Source organism: Coccinella septempunctata, chromosome X (genome assembly GCF_907165205.1).
Source record: "Coccinella septempunctata chromosome X, icCocSept1.1, whole genome shotgun sequence".
Lineage (NCBI taxonomy): Eukaryota > Metazoa > Arthropoda > Insecta > Coleoptera > Coccinellidae > Coccinella > Coccinella septempunctata.
In genome coordinates this window covers 6,288,081-6,301,039 of record NC_058198.1, presented here as the reverse complement: position 1 = coordinate 6,301,039, position 12,959 = coordinate 6,288,081, and the positions used below count along the sequence as shown (strand labels likewise).

Genomic DNA, 12,959 nt, shown 5'->3' with positions numbered 1-12,959 from the left:
ATGGTTTTTATTTACTTGCGTGTTCTGAATGAGGTATCAGCTGAGTAAAACACCAGAGTGCATAAAAGAATAATATTCATATAATAAAATATACAAACATATTTCAGTTAACAATAATATAAAAATTAAGTTTATGTAACTGTTAGTTGCCTATGATGTAACAATTTTCGCAACACGCAAGCAATAACAGCATATATATTCAATAAAAAAAATTATAGTATATATGAATTACAGACGTGAATGTATTGAGTGAAACATTATTGTTTTGAGGTCAAGGTGCACATCCGAATAAAAATTGTGTCAACCTGGTATTGCAACCGAATAGGTGAGGTAAAAAGTTTTTATTGGAAGGGTACAAATGTGAATTTTGTAGTGAAGAATAAGTTCTGATTGCCAAAGAATGTTTCTTTATTGAATATAAAAATGACTAATTCAAGGAACATAGGAACATCAGTCTATTCGATTTAAATTCAATGTCTGAAATTTTTAAACAGTTTCCATGTCAAGAATTTAATATCTTACTAGTATAGCACCAATTCATTTGGAGATCGGATTAAGTTCTGATATTTTTCTTTGGAAATAATGTTTCAATATCCATTTTAATCAGTTACATAATTTAAAGCTCATTCATATGGAAGATAAAACACTTATTTTTCCTTTTTTTGTCCAATATTTGACACCATATAAAATAGTGGAGGAAATTCCATATTTTTTTCGCCCCATTTGATGTGAATGCATGATTCATATATATTTACTGTGATGGCATAACCTTCCGTACCATCCAGAATCGCAAACACAAGTGTCATCCACGCAAGTGCCATGCTTACACTTCAGTTTGCAATTACTTCGGTGGGGCTTTGCTCTTCCAATTTCACAGTGATCTCCTTTGAATCCTTGTGGACATCGGCATTTATTGATTCCACGGCATCTTCCACCGTTTTGACAAGGGATAATACATTTAGCTAGGAAGGAAGTAAATTTTTTCAAAATTGAACAGCATATTTCGGCTTTGTGTGTTTTTGTGCAACAGAACTTACAGTATTCACAGTGTGGTCCATAGTAGCCCTTGGAACACTCGCATGTATCCTTTTGTATGCATTTTCCCCCATTCAAACATTTCTGACTACAAATGCCTTGAAAAAACATTTTAGCAGTAAGATCAAGATTCTGGAGTAGAACATCGTTACAAACCTCCTTCACAATGACGACCTTGGAAACCAGGTGGACAACTGCAAACTCCTGGAGAAGTACAGTTGCCGCCATTCATACATTGAGGGTAGCACAAAGCGGTTCTACAATACTGCCCCATATATCCTTCAGGACACTGACATATCTTTTCATGATTGCACCAACCTTGATTGGCGCATTTTTTATCACATTCAGGATCTGGACCTTCAAAATTTGTAATATTTTGACAGTTTATGTCTTATATTAATGAAACAATAGAAATACTCAAGGGCGTCACAAGCGGTTGGGCTAGAAGGAATGGGGGCACAACAACTCTGCCCAGTGGTTTATGAGAATTTTTAAGAGAGTCATGCCTGCCTCCCAAGGTGACGCCCATGGTTATACTCATATAAAATTTTTACCAAATACTTACTTCTTTGTGCGCATTCCTTACGTAATTTTAGTCTTAATGGTGTACCATTTAAAGGTTTACCCTTTCGACTTTCAATAAGTAATCCTATACCAAACGTTGCAATTCCAGAGCTATTACCTAAGCAAGGCAATAGTATACTGAATTCTTTTGGTCTTTTAGGAACTCTTCCTTTTGTTTTGATCGAAATCACAGGAGCTTCTAATATACTTTCATCAAATGACTGTAGCCGGTCAAAATTATAGTAATACTTCTTCATCCCTGCCTTCCATGTGAAATTGACATAACTCACTTCTGAAGGTATAAGTGGAAGATATTTCTCGAAATTTTTGTCTAATATATAAGGTAGCACATTTCCATTAGATATTGCATAAATTTCCATAGACATACCTGTAATGAAATTAATGTAATTACTATAAACTGATAATACTTTTCTATTTGAAAATGAGCTTCTACACAAACATAGAATGGAATGGCGTCTCACATTCGTCCTACATAAGAACCTTTCCAATCATATCTTAATTTCAAATTATTACTGCATTTCTTCAATTAAACAGGTAGGGATCACTTACCGCTGAACATTTTAACTTGCTTTTCATCAATCCATAATGCCAAATCACCATTATTTCTAGGATCGTTTTTTTGACCGTTTCTGGTTTCAACTAGTGATAGATAAAAAATATACAGAACTACAAGTCGCCACATACTGCAGTCGAATTCTAGAAGAAATTTCATTCACATCATAATCCTCATTTCCTCATAAAGAACAACTAGAAAATTCGCTAGCAACCAAGCAAAATATCATACCATATCATATAATTTGCAAGTCTCATTCCAGGCATCTATTGTTAGGAAAGCTAAGCAAGAAGCGTTTCTTGATCCTATCAGAACAGTTCAGATAGCAAGAAATAAATTAATATTCAAGAACATCTCTGCAATTATTTGCAACTTACTTCGAAGATTAGGGAATTAACTACTTCAGAATATGCTTTTTAATCGATATACAAAATTAAAAGTTAATATTGCATTGAATATTTAATAGAGAATAAATTAGCAACATATTTAAATATCTTTTATTTTTATTTACATTAGTCATAGAGGTAAAAGCATGATATAAGAACATATGATATATTCTTATATCATGGGTAAAAGCAAAGAGTTCCTCTTTGGTAAAAGAAATATGATATTGGTAGAAAAAAGAATTGATGTTTCCTTCCCAGAATTTCGAAACTTATATTGTTAAGCATGAAATTGCTTCCGAAAATCCGTTATGAATATACATAATTTCGTTTGATAAAGATCAGTAAAACCTTTTATTGGAGTATACTTCATTCATCATTTAATTTTGATGGGTATGACGTGACCATTGAAAAGTAAAAGAAGACAACTCTATGTCAGAAGTGACTGTTGAGGTTATACCAAACCAAACAAGTACGGTACTCATTGGTTTACAATAAATTAAGAAGCATATAACTCATTATTCATATCTGGTTGAAAAGTTAATTTTTGTGTGTTTTATTGTGTAGAGGAATAATTACAGTATGCTTCCATAAATCCTAGGCATAGTTTCGAACGAGAAAAATCATTTAACACAAGCAAGACAGAAGCAATGGGTTTAACAAATACTGATATTCTTAAGTTGAAAGTGCCAGAATTGAAGAAAGAGTTGAAGCTTCGAGGTTTAAATACGACCGGAAACAAAAACGATCTACTTGAGCGGTTACAAGAAGCTTTAAAATCCCCTGAAATGAGCAGTGGATCTTTAGAATCTGACATATTGGAGGATGATCTTCTGAATGATGATGACGATGAACACCACAATACGAGTGAAACAGTTATAGATTCTGATGTAGAAAAAGTTTTGGAAGAATCTTCAGTTACTCTTCCCAATTTGAAACATGAGAGCCCAATTAGTGAGAGTTCCAATGGTATTGAGAAAAAAGCAAAAAAAATAAAGCTCCAAAGGGATATTCCATCATTGGATGAAACTCAATCAAGTGTCAAGCCTTCTGTTAATAGTTCTAGTGAAAATTCGCAACCTAAAGTCATTAAACTCACTGGAATGAGTTTTAAAGAAAGACTTGAAATGAGGGCTAAAAAGTTTGGTGTTGAACTACCAGGATCTGCAAAACTCCTTGCAAGGGCTGAGAGATTTGGAGCTCTGGAGAATTCTTCAGAACCTAGTGAAATAGAAAAACTCAAAAGGAGAGCTGAAAGATTTGGAGGATCGGTTGCCAAAACAATGACCAAGTTGGAGATGAAAGAAAAATTAGAAGCCCGAAAAGCTAGATTTGCTGCAAGTAAATAAGAACTGAAACTGAACTCCAACAGTTAATTTATCAAGTGAGGTATTGATCATAGACACTTTAATTTTCTCTTTTAAAAGTTAACAGAAAGGTAGTATTTCCATGTATACTATGATTTTGCTTCCTAAGTTTTGTGAAATTATTGGTTGGAATAATATTGTCATCATCAGTGAATAAATCTATTCATGCATTTAATCTAGTTTAATATTATTTTGTAATACTAAGGATAACTTTTTATATTCATTGTTCATACAATTATTTTTAATTTTGAGAACATTAGCTGGAAATAATGTCTAGAAGTTCATGTTCCACATTCTAATTCAAAGTTATGAATAATCCACAAATTTGGAATCAATAAATTCGAATTCTTTTATATGATCACACTGTTATTCAACTGAACAATAAATTGGTATCAAAATTAAAATGACTTGTTTAGATATTGAAAGATTCCTGCTAGATAATAAAGCAGATATTCCTTATTTTTTTCAATAGATTCAAGTAAATGATTACTACCTATATCTAAATGTGATCAAATAAGCATATATCTGTTAATTTTAGAACCACGAAACTAAGTACTTTAAACTGACTCAGCTTCGTCTCGCCCTTGATTATATGAATTGCAACACTACATATATTGATATTTTCCAAAATAAGAAGCTAGGGTTAATGCAGTTTCAAAAAAATTAATTTCCAATGTTTAATATATACCTATATTATGTAAAGTAGAAAACATTTTATGTATAAATCACAATTTCAGATGAAAATGAAAATATGAGGAAAATATACAAATTCAAAATAATTGAATATTCTTGATGTTCTTGAAAATCTATATTTCAATGTTGCTTTTTGCTGGATTTTGCAAGTTTTTCATATTTGCTTTTGCTACTGTACCACAGTGCCAATGGTATCAATAACGAAGGTGTTGTCATAAGGGCAAAAGCCAACCAGTCCCAACAGTGGGAAGAGAATTTTTTGTCATAATCTCTGAAGGCAATAATACCTCCTTCTCCAGGTTCACTGCTATGAGAGATTTGTACCTACAAGAGAAAGTAGTATAAATATGATTACTTGCCATAAAAAGTCCTGCTATTTATCCAAGTGCAAGTACTTGATTTTGTCTATGAATTTCTACCAATTGGTATAGGAAATGATACTTACAGTGGAAGCATCTTCTGAAGATTTATATCTGACTTCAGCACTCGTAAAGTTGAAATACCCATAACTTTTGGGCCTTACTACAACAACATGAGATACATTAGACTGTGGGGGTATTCTTGAAAACTCTGCAAATAGGTGACCACCGGCTACATCAAATACATCTGGATGAAAAGCATTATCAGTCAACGTAACCGCTACAGCAGCTGAATTTCCAATATTGTAAATGGAGTATTTTATTTCAATATCCTTGGTTTCCACCAGGTATTTATTGAGGATTTGCTTCGAGACTAAAAGTTTTGGTCCAACTTCTTCTTCAGTTTCTCCAAAGACCGCAGCAAATAAAATGAAGATTAAACAGATAGTCCTTCTGATCATTCTGAAAGAAAATAAAACTTAAACGGGTTCAAAAATGACACTTCATTTATCTGTTAAAGCTAATAAAAAACTCACGTTGTATCTGTTATATTTCAGACAAATAGGATGTAGTTTCTCATACGAAAACTATTCGGTAAATGGCAGGTTAATCTTTCCACTTTAGGTTCATAAAAACGCCACGAAGCTCCACGTTCGAAAAATCCTTGTCGTGTCAAGACTGTCAAACAGAGTTGTATCTGCTGTCAAATGCGTGGAACAAAAGATCACAGAAAACACACTTTATGCCACAGAACACTTATTTTCAGTACACAACAATTTTCCACTAATCCTGTATCTAATTAATATCAGTAGGTGAAGGATAATGAAGACAGGAAAGCTTGCAATATTTTTATTGACATAATTAATCAATCATTATTATCAAAATTCAATCCGTAAATAAGAATTCCAGTGTAAGAATGATATGTAGATAGGCGCGTCATCTGGGACATGATACTGAAAATTCTATGACAGTCGTGCAGATTACTCTTTAGTTTGGCTACCCACCTAGTTTAGTTCAATAAACACCTGCTAGGTGGCGCCACCCGTCCACATAATACTCACTGTCCGACTCCTCCAGCCTTTAAGTATAACACTTTTCAATGGCATTATCTATTGGGCCCCGTGCGCGGCCATGGACGGATACTGGAACGGTGGTAAGTTGTAAGCGGTAAGTCCTCCAAGATGGCTACTCCGTAGCTGTCTTGAGGCACGCTGACTTCGACTTCTTGGTCGAATTCACTCTATGGCTTTGACCATAGGAGTGGGATCGTCGACTCCTGCGCTTACGATGCGCACGTCTTGCTGACCAAAAAATTTTAAAATAATGAAATACGCCATATTTGTTTTGCTGCTTCCCGTGGTCGGTTTGGTTGGATTACTTTCGAACGGCCCCTGTATATTCGGAACGAAATTATTTTTTGCCTGCCCCCGTATAAATTTGGCAAAATACTTTTTGGACGACCCCCGTATAAATTACGGTCGAAATACTTTTTTGGTTGCCCCCGTATATTCAGTCCCGATTTCGACCGGCTCCGAGAGAGCGACGGCAGCGCCACATTTTCAGTTCATTTTGACCGAATTTTGCGGCAAAACGCTGAACTAACGGCAAAATCGCCTACTAATTCTGACCCCACAGGATTTCGCTGGCATTTCATGGGCATATGCATGGGAATTTCATGAAGGAAATTTTTACTCTGATAATTTTTTTTTTGCTTTCACTTCACGTGGGGGTTTCCAAATAGGGTGAAATCGAATAATTTCCTAATTTTTTCCAGAATACTAGTTCTTTCTCCGGGATTCAGTGGCCCATGAATGGGATTTTTATGAAGGAAATTTTTACTCGAATGATTTTTTTTTGCTTTCGCTTCAAGTGGAGTATTTCAAATAGGCTCAAATCAAATTATTTCCTCTATTTGTGGAATTTCTACTAGTCTTTCCAAAAATTCTAAAGACACATATTCATCTCTTGATCCTTGATTTAAGTGAGGTTGGATTGAAGATCATAATAATTCATTGTTTCTAGTCATGTTGGAATATTTTCAAAAATGTCTGAAGAAAAATGTGCTTTCAATCCTTGATCCATATTGCGTTGGATTGAAGATCAATAGGTCAAATATGTCTCCAGTGATGGCGCAATATTTTCAAGAATGTCTAAAGGAAAATCATTCTCTTTTGATCTTTGCGTCTTGCGTTTTTTTCGATCCGAATCAAAAATCGAAGTTTTAGATATTGAAGTGCCGTACATGTTTTCTGGATAATTCGAGGTCTCTGATTCCAAATCTGAGCTCAGTTTTGACGAAAAAAATTTATTTCGGCTGCTAGGGTCTACTAAAATTTCAGCTCTTCAAAGGGGCGTAAAACGAAAAATAATTCACTTGAAGAAGAACCGATTGCAGTTTCTGATAGAGAAAAGCCTAATTAAACTATGTTTCGAATTTCAAGACGATACGAAAAAAATTTATTTTGGCTGCTATGGCCCACCAAAGTTGAGGCCCTTCAAAGGGGCGTAAAACGAAAAATAATTCACTTGAAGAAGAACCGATTGCAGTTTCGGATAGAGAAGAACCTAATTCAACTATATTTCGAATTTCAAGACGATACGAAAAAAAAAGTATTTTCGGCCAAAATTTTTCATGATGTATAGCCTTGCGTTTTTTTCGATCGGAATCGAAAATCCAACTTTTAGATATTGAAGTGCCGTACATGTTTTCTGGATAATTCGAGGTCCCTGATTCCAAATCTGAGCTCAGTTTTGACGAAAAAAAATTATTTCGGCTGCTAGGGCCTTTCAAAGTTGAGGCCCTTCAAAGGGGCGTAAAACGAAAAATAATTCACTTGAAGAAGAACCGATTAGAGTTTTTGATAGAGAAGAGCCTAATTAAACTATATTTCGAATTTCAAGACGATACGAAAAAAAAAGCATTTTCAGCCAAAATTTTTCATCATGGATTGAAGATCATAATAATAAATTGTTTCTAGTCATAATGGAATTTTCAAAAATGTCTGAAGAAAAATGTACTTTTAATCCTTGATCCAGATTAAGTTGGATTGAAGATCAATTGGTCCAATATGTCTCTAGTCATGGCGCAATATTTTCAAGAATGTCTGGAGAACAATGTGCTTTCAATCCTTGATCCAGATTGCGTTGGATTGAAGATCAATTGGTCAAAGTTGTCTCTAGTCATGACGCAATATTTTCAAGAATGTCTAAAGGAAAACCTTCTCTTTTCATCTTTGCGTCTTGCGTATTTTTCGATCGGAATCAAAAATCGAAGTTTTAGATATTGAAGTGCCGTACATGTTTTCTGGATAATTCGAGGTCTCTGATTCCAAATCTGAGCTCAGTTTTGACGAAAAAAATTTATTTCGGCTGCTAGGGTCTACTGAAATTTCAGCTCTTCAAAGGGGCGTAAAACAAAAAATAATTCACTTGAAGAAGAACCGATTGCAGTTTCTGATAGAGAAAAGCCTAATTAAACTATATTTCGAATTTCAAGACGATACGAAAAAAATTTATTTTGACTGCTATGGCCCACCAAAGTTTCAGCCCTTCAAAGGGGCATAAAACGAAAAATAATTCACTTGAAGTAGAACCGAATGCAGTTTCGGATAGAGAAGAGCCTAATTTAACTTTATTTCGAATTCCAAGACGAAAAAAAAAGCCAAAATCCAAATTTCCATACATCTGCCCATGAAATCCCACTGAATTCCGAAGAACTGGGAAATTACTGGAAAAAACGAGGAAATAATTTGATTTGAGCCTATTTGGAATACTCCACGTGAAGTGAAAGCAAAAAAAAAATTATTAGAGTAAGAATTTCCTCCATAAAATTCCCATTCATGGGCCACTGAATCCCGGAGAAAGAACTAGTATTCTGAAAAAAATGAGGAAATTATTCGATTTCACCCTATTTAGAAACCCCCACGTGAAGTGAAAGCAAAAAAAAAATTATTAGAGTAAAAATTTCCTTCATAAAATTCCCATGCATATGTCCATGAAATGCCAGCGAAATCCTGTGGGGTCAGAATTAGTAGGCGATTTTGCCGTTAGTTCAGCGTTTTGCCGCAAAATTCGGTCAAAATGAACTGAAAATGTGGCGCTGCCGTCGCCCTCTCGGAGCCGGTCGATATCGCGACGGAATATACGGGGGCAACCAAAAAAGTATTTCGACCTTAATTTATACGGGGGTCGTCCAAAAAGTATTTCTCCAAATTTATACGGAGGCAGACAAAAATTAATTTCGTTCAGAATATACGGGGGCCGTTCGAAAAGTAATTCGACCAAATCGACCGTGTGATGTTGAACAAATATGGCGGCAATTTTATTTATTCAATAATAATTCTGTCTGTGCGTCTCTTGCGCAGAAGTTGACTATTACACTTCAAAGGTCAAGCCACTAGGTGTACTTGACCTCGAAGTCAAGGCGCCCCAATAGAGCTACTATGGGGTAGCCATGTTCGAGGTTCGAAGACTTGCCGCTAACAACTTACAACCGCTCCAGGATCCGTCCATGGCCGCTAGGGATGGGGCGTTATTCCCTAACCTGTTATTTAACAACGGTTATTCGAAAAAAGCAATAACTAACCGTTATATGTCCTGAACAATAACAGGTTGCGCAGTAACGTGTGCGCGAACAGTCGGCGTTGAAAAAGCCGTTTATTCAGACCGTTTCTGATATAACAGTCGTCGACGTTGGCGTTGAAAAAGCCGTTTATTCAGACCGTTTCTGATATAACAGTCGGCGACGTTAGCGTTGATGGCGTTTAGTTAGACCGCTTATCATATAACTGTCGACGACGTTGGCGTTGAACATAGACATAGAGACATGGACTGTGCCTTCCCTTTATATCTATGCATGAAATACGGTCAAAAAAAGTGACAGAGAGAAAAATACGTCGCAGTTGTCTTTTTCTAGAATTTTGATTGGTCTACACTCACCTCTATGTGAACAAAAAAGAGAAAGGTATGTCCCGACGAGCTTTTCTCTCTTTCTAATAAATAGCCAATTTCATGCTGGCATTGCTCAGTCCATGTCTCTATGTCTATGGCGTTGAATAAGCCGTTTATTTAGACCGTTTCTGATATAACAGTCGACGACGTTGGCGTTGAAGCCGTTGAGTTCAGCAGAGAGGTTGTTTCTGGCGGTTATTGTTTAGTTAAACCGTTTCTCATATAACAGTCGGCTACATTGGACTTGTTGGCGGTTAGTTAGATCGTTTGTTGGCGTTTATTAACAGTTTACACTTTTCAAACGGATAACGTTGGCCATATTCTCGACTCTCGATCTCGGTTGATGGTTCTGTTACGTTAGCGGGCGGATGGGAGGCTGTTATTGGTACATTATGTTGTTCACATCGAAGTGATGAGATTGGATAAAATATCGGGAGGAGCACTCACCGCAGATATTAGCCGATATTAGCGTATTATTTTATTGGCTATATAGAATTAATAAATCGAACTTGGAATAGGACGAATGGGTAATGAGAGTATCCAGATGAAAAAAACAAATGAAAAATGGTTATTTAAATATTGGGGAACACATTGAATACTCTAATATTTTTCATCAGTTGCGAAGTATTTCACTGGTTTAGAAAAAAGTAAATTTTTTTCACATTAATGTAACATTAAGATGAATGAAAGAAGTAAACATCCACAAAAATTATAATCAAAAATTTCCAACTCAGTCGTGACTCGTTTACACCCTAAATTTGTAGAGAAAACCCCTTAATCGACAAACCTTGAAGATGTTATCGGTTTTCAGAGCAAATAACGTATTCACCTGTTATCAACAACCGTTATTAAAAAAAAACCATAACGGTTGATAACCGTTAGTGAAAAATAACGTTATTGCCCATCACTAATGGCCGCGCACGGGGCCCTATTGAAAATCCCAATGAAAAGTGTTATACTTAAAGGCTGGAGGAGTCGGACAGTGAGTATTATGTAGATGGGTGGCGCCACCTATCAGGTGTTTATTGAACTAAGCTAGGTGGGTAGCCAAACTGAAAAGGAATCTGCACAGCTAGTATAGAATTTTCCGCTAATTTTTGTTGCCTAACATATTAATCTGTGGTCAGAACAGTGCGCCGCCTCGGTCGCCTGTCAGTTTACCTGCCAAGTTGTCCTAATAATTTTATTATTAGGTCTGCGTCTAGCCCTTAAAGATTTTTTGATAATTCATTTGTGAGAAATTTAATCGTTCATCAAAACAGGATACCTCACAAACAAGTATTTCTTAATGTGTAGTCTGATAGTTTGAAATTCTTACAAATCTATTCCAAGACACTCAACATGGCAATTCCAACAAGAATACTAGGCAGAATTTTCGGTGAGCTTATATAATGTTTTTTTTTAGGCATTGAAATATTCGATTTTATACGAGCTTCTAACAAAAATATGTAAGATGCTGTTTTGCATCGTGACTCAATTATGATTATTGAGTGGAATCAAAGTCCAATTCCTTCTTTTTTAGCTGACAGTTTTAAGGTTAGCCAATCAGTTAGATTCAACAGCTATGAATCTACTAGATGGAATTTGAAATTAACCGCCAATACTAAGGTTATATGTCAGGGATTCACTGGAAAACAAGGTACTTTCCATAGTAAACAAGCCATTGAGTATGGAACGAAAATGGTAGGAGGTGTGTCTCCTGGCAAGGGTGGGAAAACTCATTTGGATCTTCCAGTTTTCAATTCAGTTAAAGAGGTGAGAGTTGGTTAAACATTCAGTAGAAGGTTTAAACATGTAGAATGAAAATTTTAGGCTCGTAATGCTACTGGTGCTGATGCGACTGTCATTTATGTGCCTCCTCCAGGTGCTGCTGCTGCTATCATTGAAGCCCTAGAAGCTGAAATACCACTGATAGTTTGCATAACTGAGGGCATCCCTCAGCAAGACATGGTTAAAGTAAAACACAGGCTCCTCAGACAAAACAAATCTCGATTAATTGGACCCAATTGTCCTGGAATAATTGCTCCAGAGCAGGTCTGTTGGTAGATAGTAGAAGAAAATTAAAACTTTCAATACTTTTATTTATAGTGTAAAATAGGCATAATGCCTGGACATATCCATCAAAAAGGAGTGGTGGGTGTTGTTTCAAGGTCAGGAACCCTGACCTATGAGGCAGTCCATCAAACTACACAAGTTGGTCTTGGACAGACCCTATGTGTAGGTATTGGCGGTGATCCTTTTAACGGTACTGATTTCATCGACTGCTTAGAAGTATTTTTGAAAGATCCTGAAACCAAAGGTATTATTTTGATTGGAGAAATTGGGGGTGTGGCTGAAGAACAGGCAGCGGATTATCTGTCAAAACACAACAGTGTATGTTCTTTAATACAAAATGTCAGAAGAAGTTTTTGCATGATAATTGTTTGCAGGGGCCTAATGCTAAACCTGTTGTCTCATTCATTGCTGGAGTATCGGCACCTCCTGGACGTCGAATGGGCCATGCTGGAGCTATCATTTCTGGTGGAAAGGGTGCAGCCATAGACAAAATCAATGCCTTGGAGAAAGTAAGTGTTTAAGATTTGCGCTATACTGAATGAATTATTATATGGAAAAATTTTGCTTTCAGGCTGGAGTGATTGTGACAAGGTCCCCAGCGCAAATGGGTAATGAACTGTTGAAAGAAATGCGGCGTTTGAACATTGCTTGAGCAACCCTTCTCCTATACAATTTTTCTATTTGTGTCTCTTCATGTATAATAGTTGTACTATAGCCATTGTTTTGTCATATTGCAGTGTGTTTATCATTAAACCAAAAAGTACCATGCAATACCAAGATTTGCGGCTAACTTTGTTGAAGACATTTTTTGTGGAATATTTTTACTGAAGTTATATTTACATGGGGTTCTGAGAGCAATTCCAATATTTATATTAGTAAATATCTGTTAAGTTTGAGTGAGTTTTGATTTTTTCATGCGGATTTTATTTTAGAGGAAAGCTTGCAATGAAATGTTCACACTGAAATTATAATTTGTACA

At 35.7% G+C, this 12,959-nt stretch overlaps 4 protein-coding genes across 7 annotated transcripts; 2 read left to right on the top strand and 2 right to left on the bottom strand.

The window, feature by feature from the left end:
* Positions 1-58: 58 nt before the first annotated feature.
* LOC123321267 (protein shifted) lies at positions 59-2,691 on the bottom strand. Of its 4 annotated transcripts, XM_044908712.1 has the most exons (8): positions 2,551-2,684; positions 2,405-2,478; positions 2,170-2,316; positions 1,601-1,987; positions 1,192-1,395; positions 1,038-1,133; positions 739-962; positions 59-707 (listed from the first exon to the last, which is right to left on the bottom strand). In XM_044908712.1, exons 3-7 carry the CDS (start codon positions 2,300-2,302, stop codon positions 742-744), a joined length of 1,041 nt encoding a protein of 346 aa, XP_044764647.1. In that variant the 5' UTR covers positions 2,303-2,316; positions 2,405-2,478; positions 2,551-2,684; the 3' UTR covers positions 59-707; positions 739-741. The 4 variants fall into 4 exon arrangements, with proteins under 4 accessions (XP_044764647.1, XP_044764646.1, XP_044764649.1 ...); XM_044908711.1 differs by having other exon boundaries at positions 59-962; XM_044908714.1 differs by having other exon boundaries at positions 59-962; positions 1,192-1,392.
* Positions 2,692-2,999: 308 nt separating this feature from the next.
* On the top strand, positions 3,000-4,327 carry LOC123321633 (myocardin-related transcription factor B). The gene has a single exon (XM_044909346.1). It carries the CDS (start codon positions 3,207-3,209, stop codon positions 3,903-3,905), a length of 699 nt encoding a protein of 232 aa, XP_044765281.1. The 5' UTR covers positions 3,000-3,206; the 3' UTR covers positions 3,906-4,327.
* A 259-nt stretch (positions 4,328-4,586) lies between these two features.
* LOC123321634 (translocon-associated protein subunit beta) lies at positions 4,587-5,701 on the bottom strand. Its single transcript, XM_044909347.1, has 3 exons — positions 5,512-5,701; positions 5,062-5,437; positions 4,587-4,940 (listed from the first exon to the last, which is right to left on the bottom strand). The coding sequence occupies exons 2-3, from the start codon at positions 5,434-5,436 to the stop codon at positions 4,737-4,739; spliced, it is 579 nt and encodes a 192-aa protein (XP_044765282.1). The 5' UTR covers position 5,437; positions 5,512-5,701; the 3' UTR covers positions 4,587-4,736.
* Positions 5,702-11,060: 5,359 nt separating this feature from the next.
* LOC123321417 (succinate--CoA ligase [ADP/GDP-forming] subunit alpha, mitochondrial) lies at positions 11,061-12,876 on the top strand. The gene is made up of 6 exons (XM_044908996.1): positions 11,061-11,303; positions 11,448-11,680; positions 11,738-11,959; positions 12,014-12,298; positions 12,355-12,489; positions 12,552-12,876. Exons 1-6 carry the CDS (start codon positions 11,267-11,269, stop codon positions 12,630-12,632), a joined length of 993 nt encoding a protein of 330 aa, XP_044764931.1. The 5' UTR covers positions 11,061-11,266; the 3' UTR covers positions 12,633-12,876.
* The last annotated feature ends 83 nt before the right edge of the window (positions 12,877-12,959 follow it).

Excerpts from the sequence above, each read along its gene's own strand:
- LOC123321267 (XM_044908713.1), bottom strand. The coding sequence starts at position 2,302 with ATGTGGCGACTTGTAGTTCTGTATATTTTTTATCTATCACTAGTTGAA. Across the intron at positions 1,396-1,600 it reads TAAGGAATGCGCACAAAGAA|AAGGTCCAGATCCTGAATGT; the intron begins GTAAGTATTTGG and ends TTACAAATTTTG. Across the intron at positions 963-1,037 it reads TGGACCACACTGTGAATACT|CTAAATGTATTATCCCTTGT; the intron begins GTAAGTTCTGTT and ends CTTCCTTCCTAG.
- LOC123321633 (XM_044909346.1), top strand. The coding sequence starts at position 3,207 with ATGGGTTTAACAAATACTGATATTCTTAAGTTGAAAGTGCCAGAATTG.
- LOC123321634 (XM_044909347.1), bottom strand. The coding sequence starts at position 5,436 with ATGATCAGAAGGACTATCTGTTTAATCTTCATTTTATTTGCTGCGGTC. Across the intron at positions 4,941-5,061 it reads CTTCAGAAGATGCTTCCACT|GTACAAATCTCTCATAGCAG; the intron begins GTAAGTATCATT and ends TTTCTCTTGTAG.
- LOC123321417 (XM_044908996.1), top strand. The coding sequence starts at position 11,267 with ATGGCAATTCCAACAAGAATACTAGGCAGAATTTTCG. Across the intron at positions 12,299-12,354 it reads ATCTGTCAAAACACAACAGT|GGGCCTAATGCTAAACCTGT; the intron begins GTATGTTCTTTA and ends AATTGTTTGCAG. Across the intron at positions 12,490-12,551 it reads AAATCAATGCCTTGGAGAAA|GCTGGAGTGATTGTGACAAG; the intron begins GTAAGTGTTTAA and ends TTTTGCTTTCAG.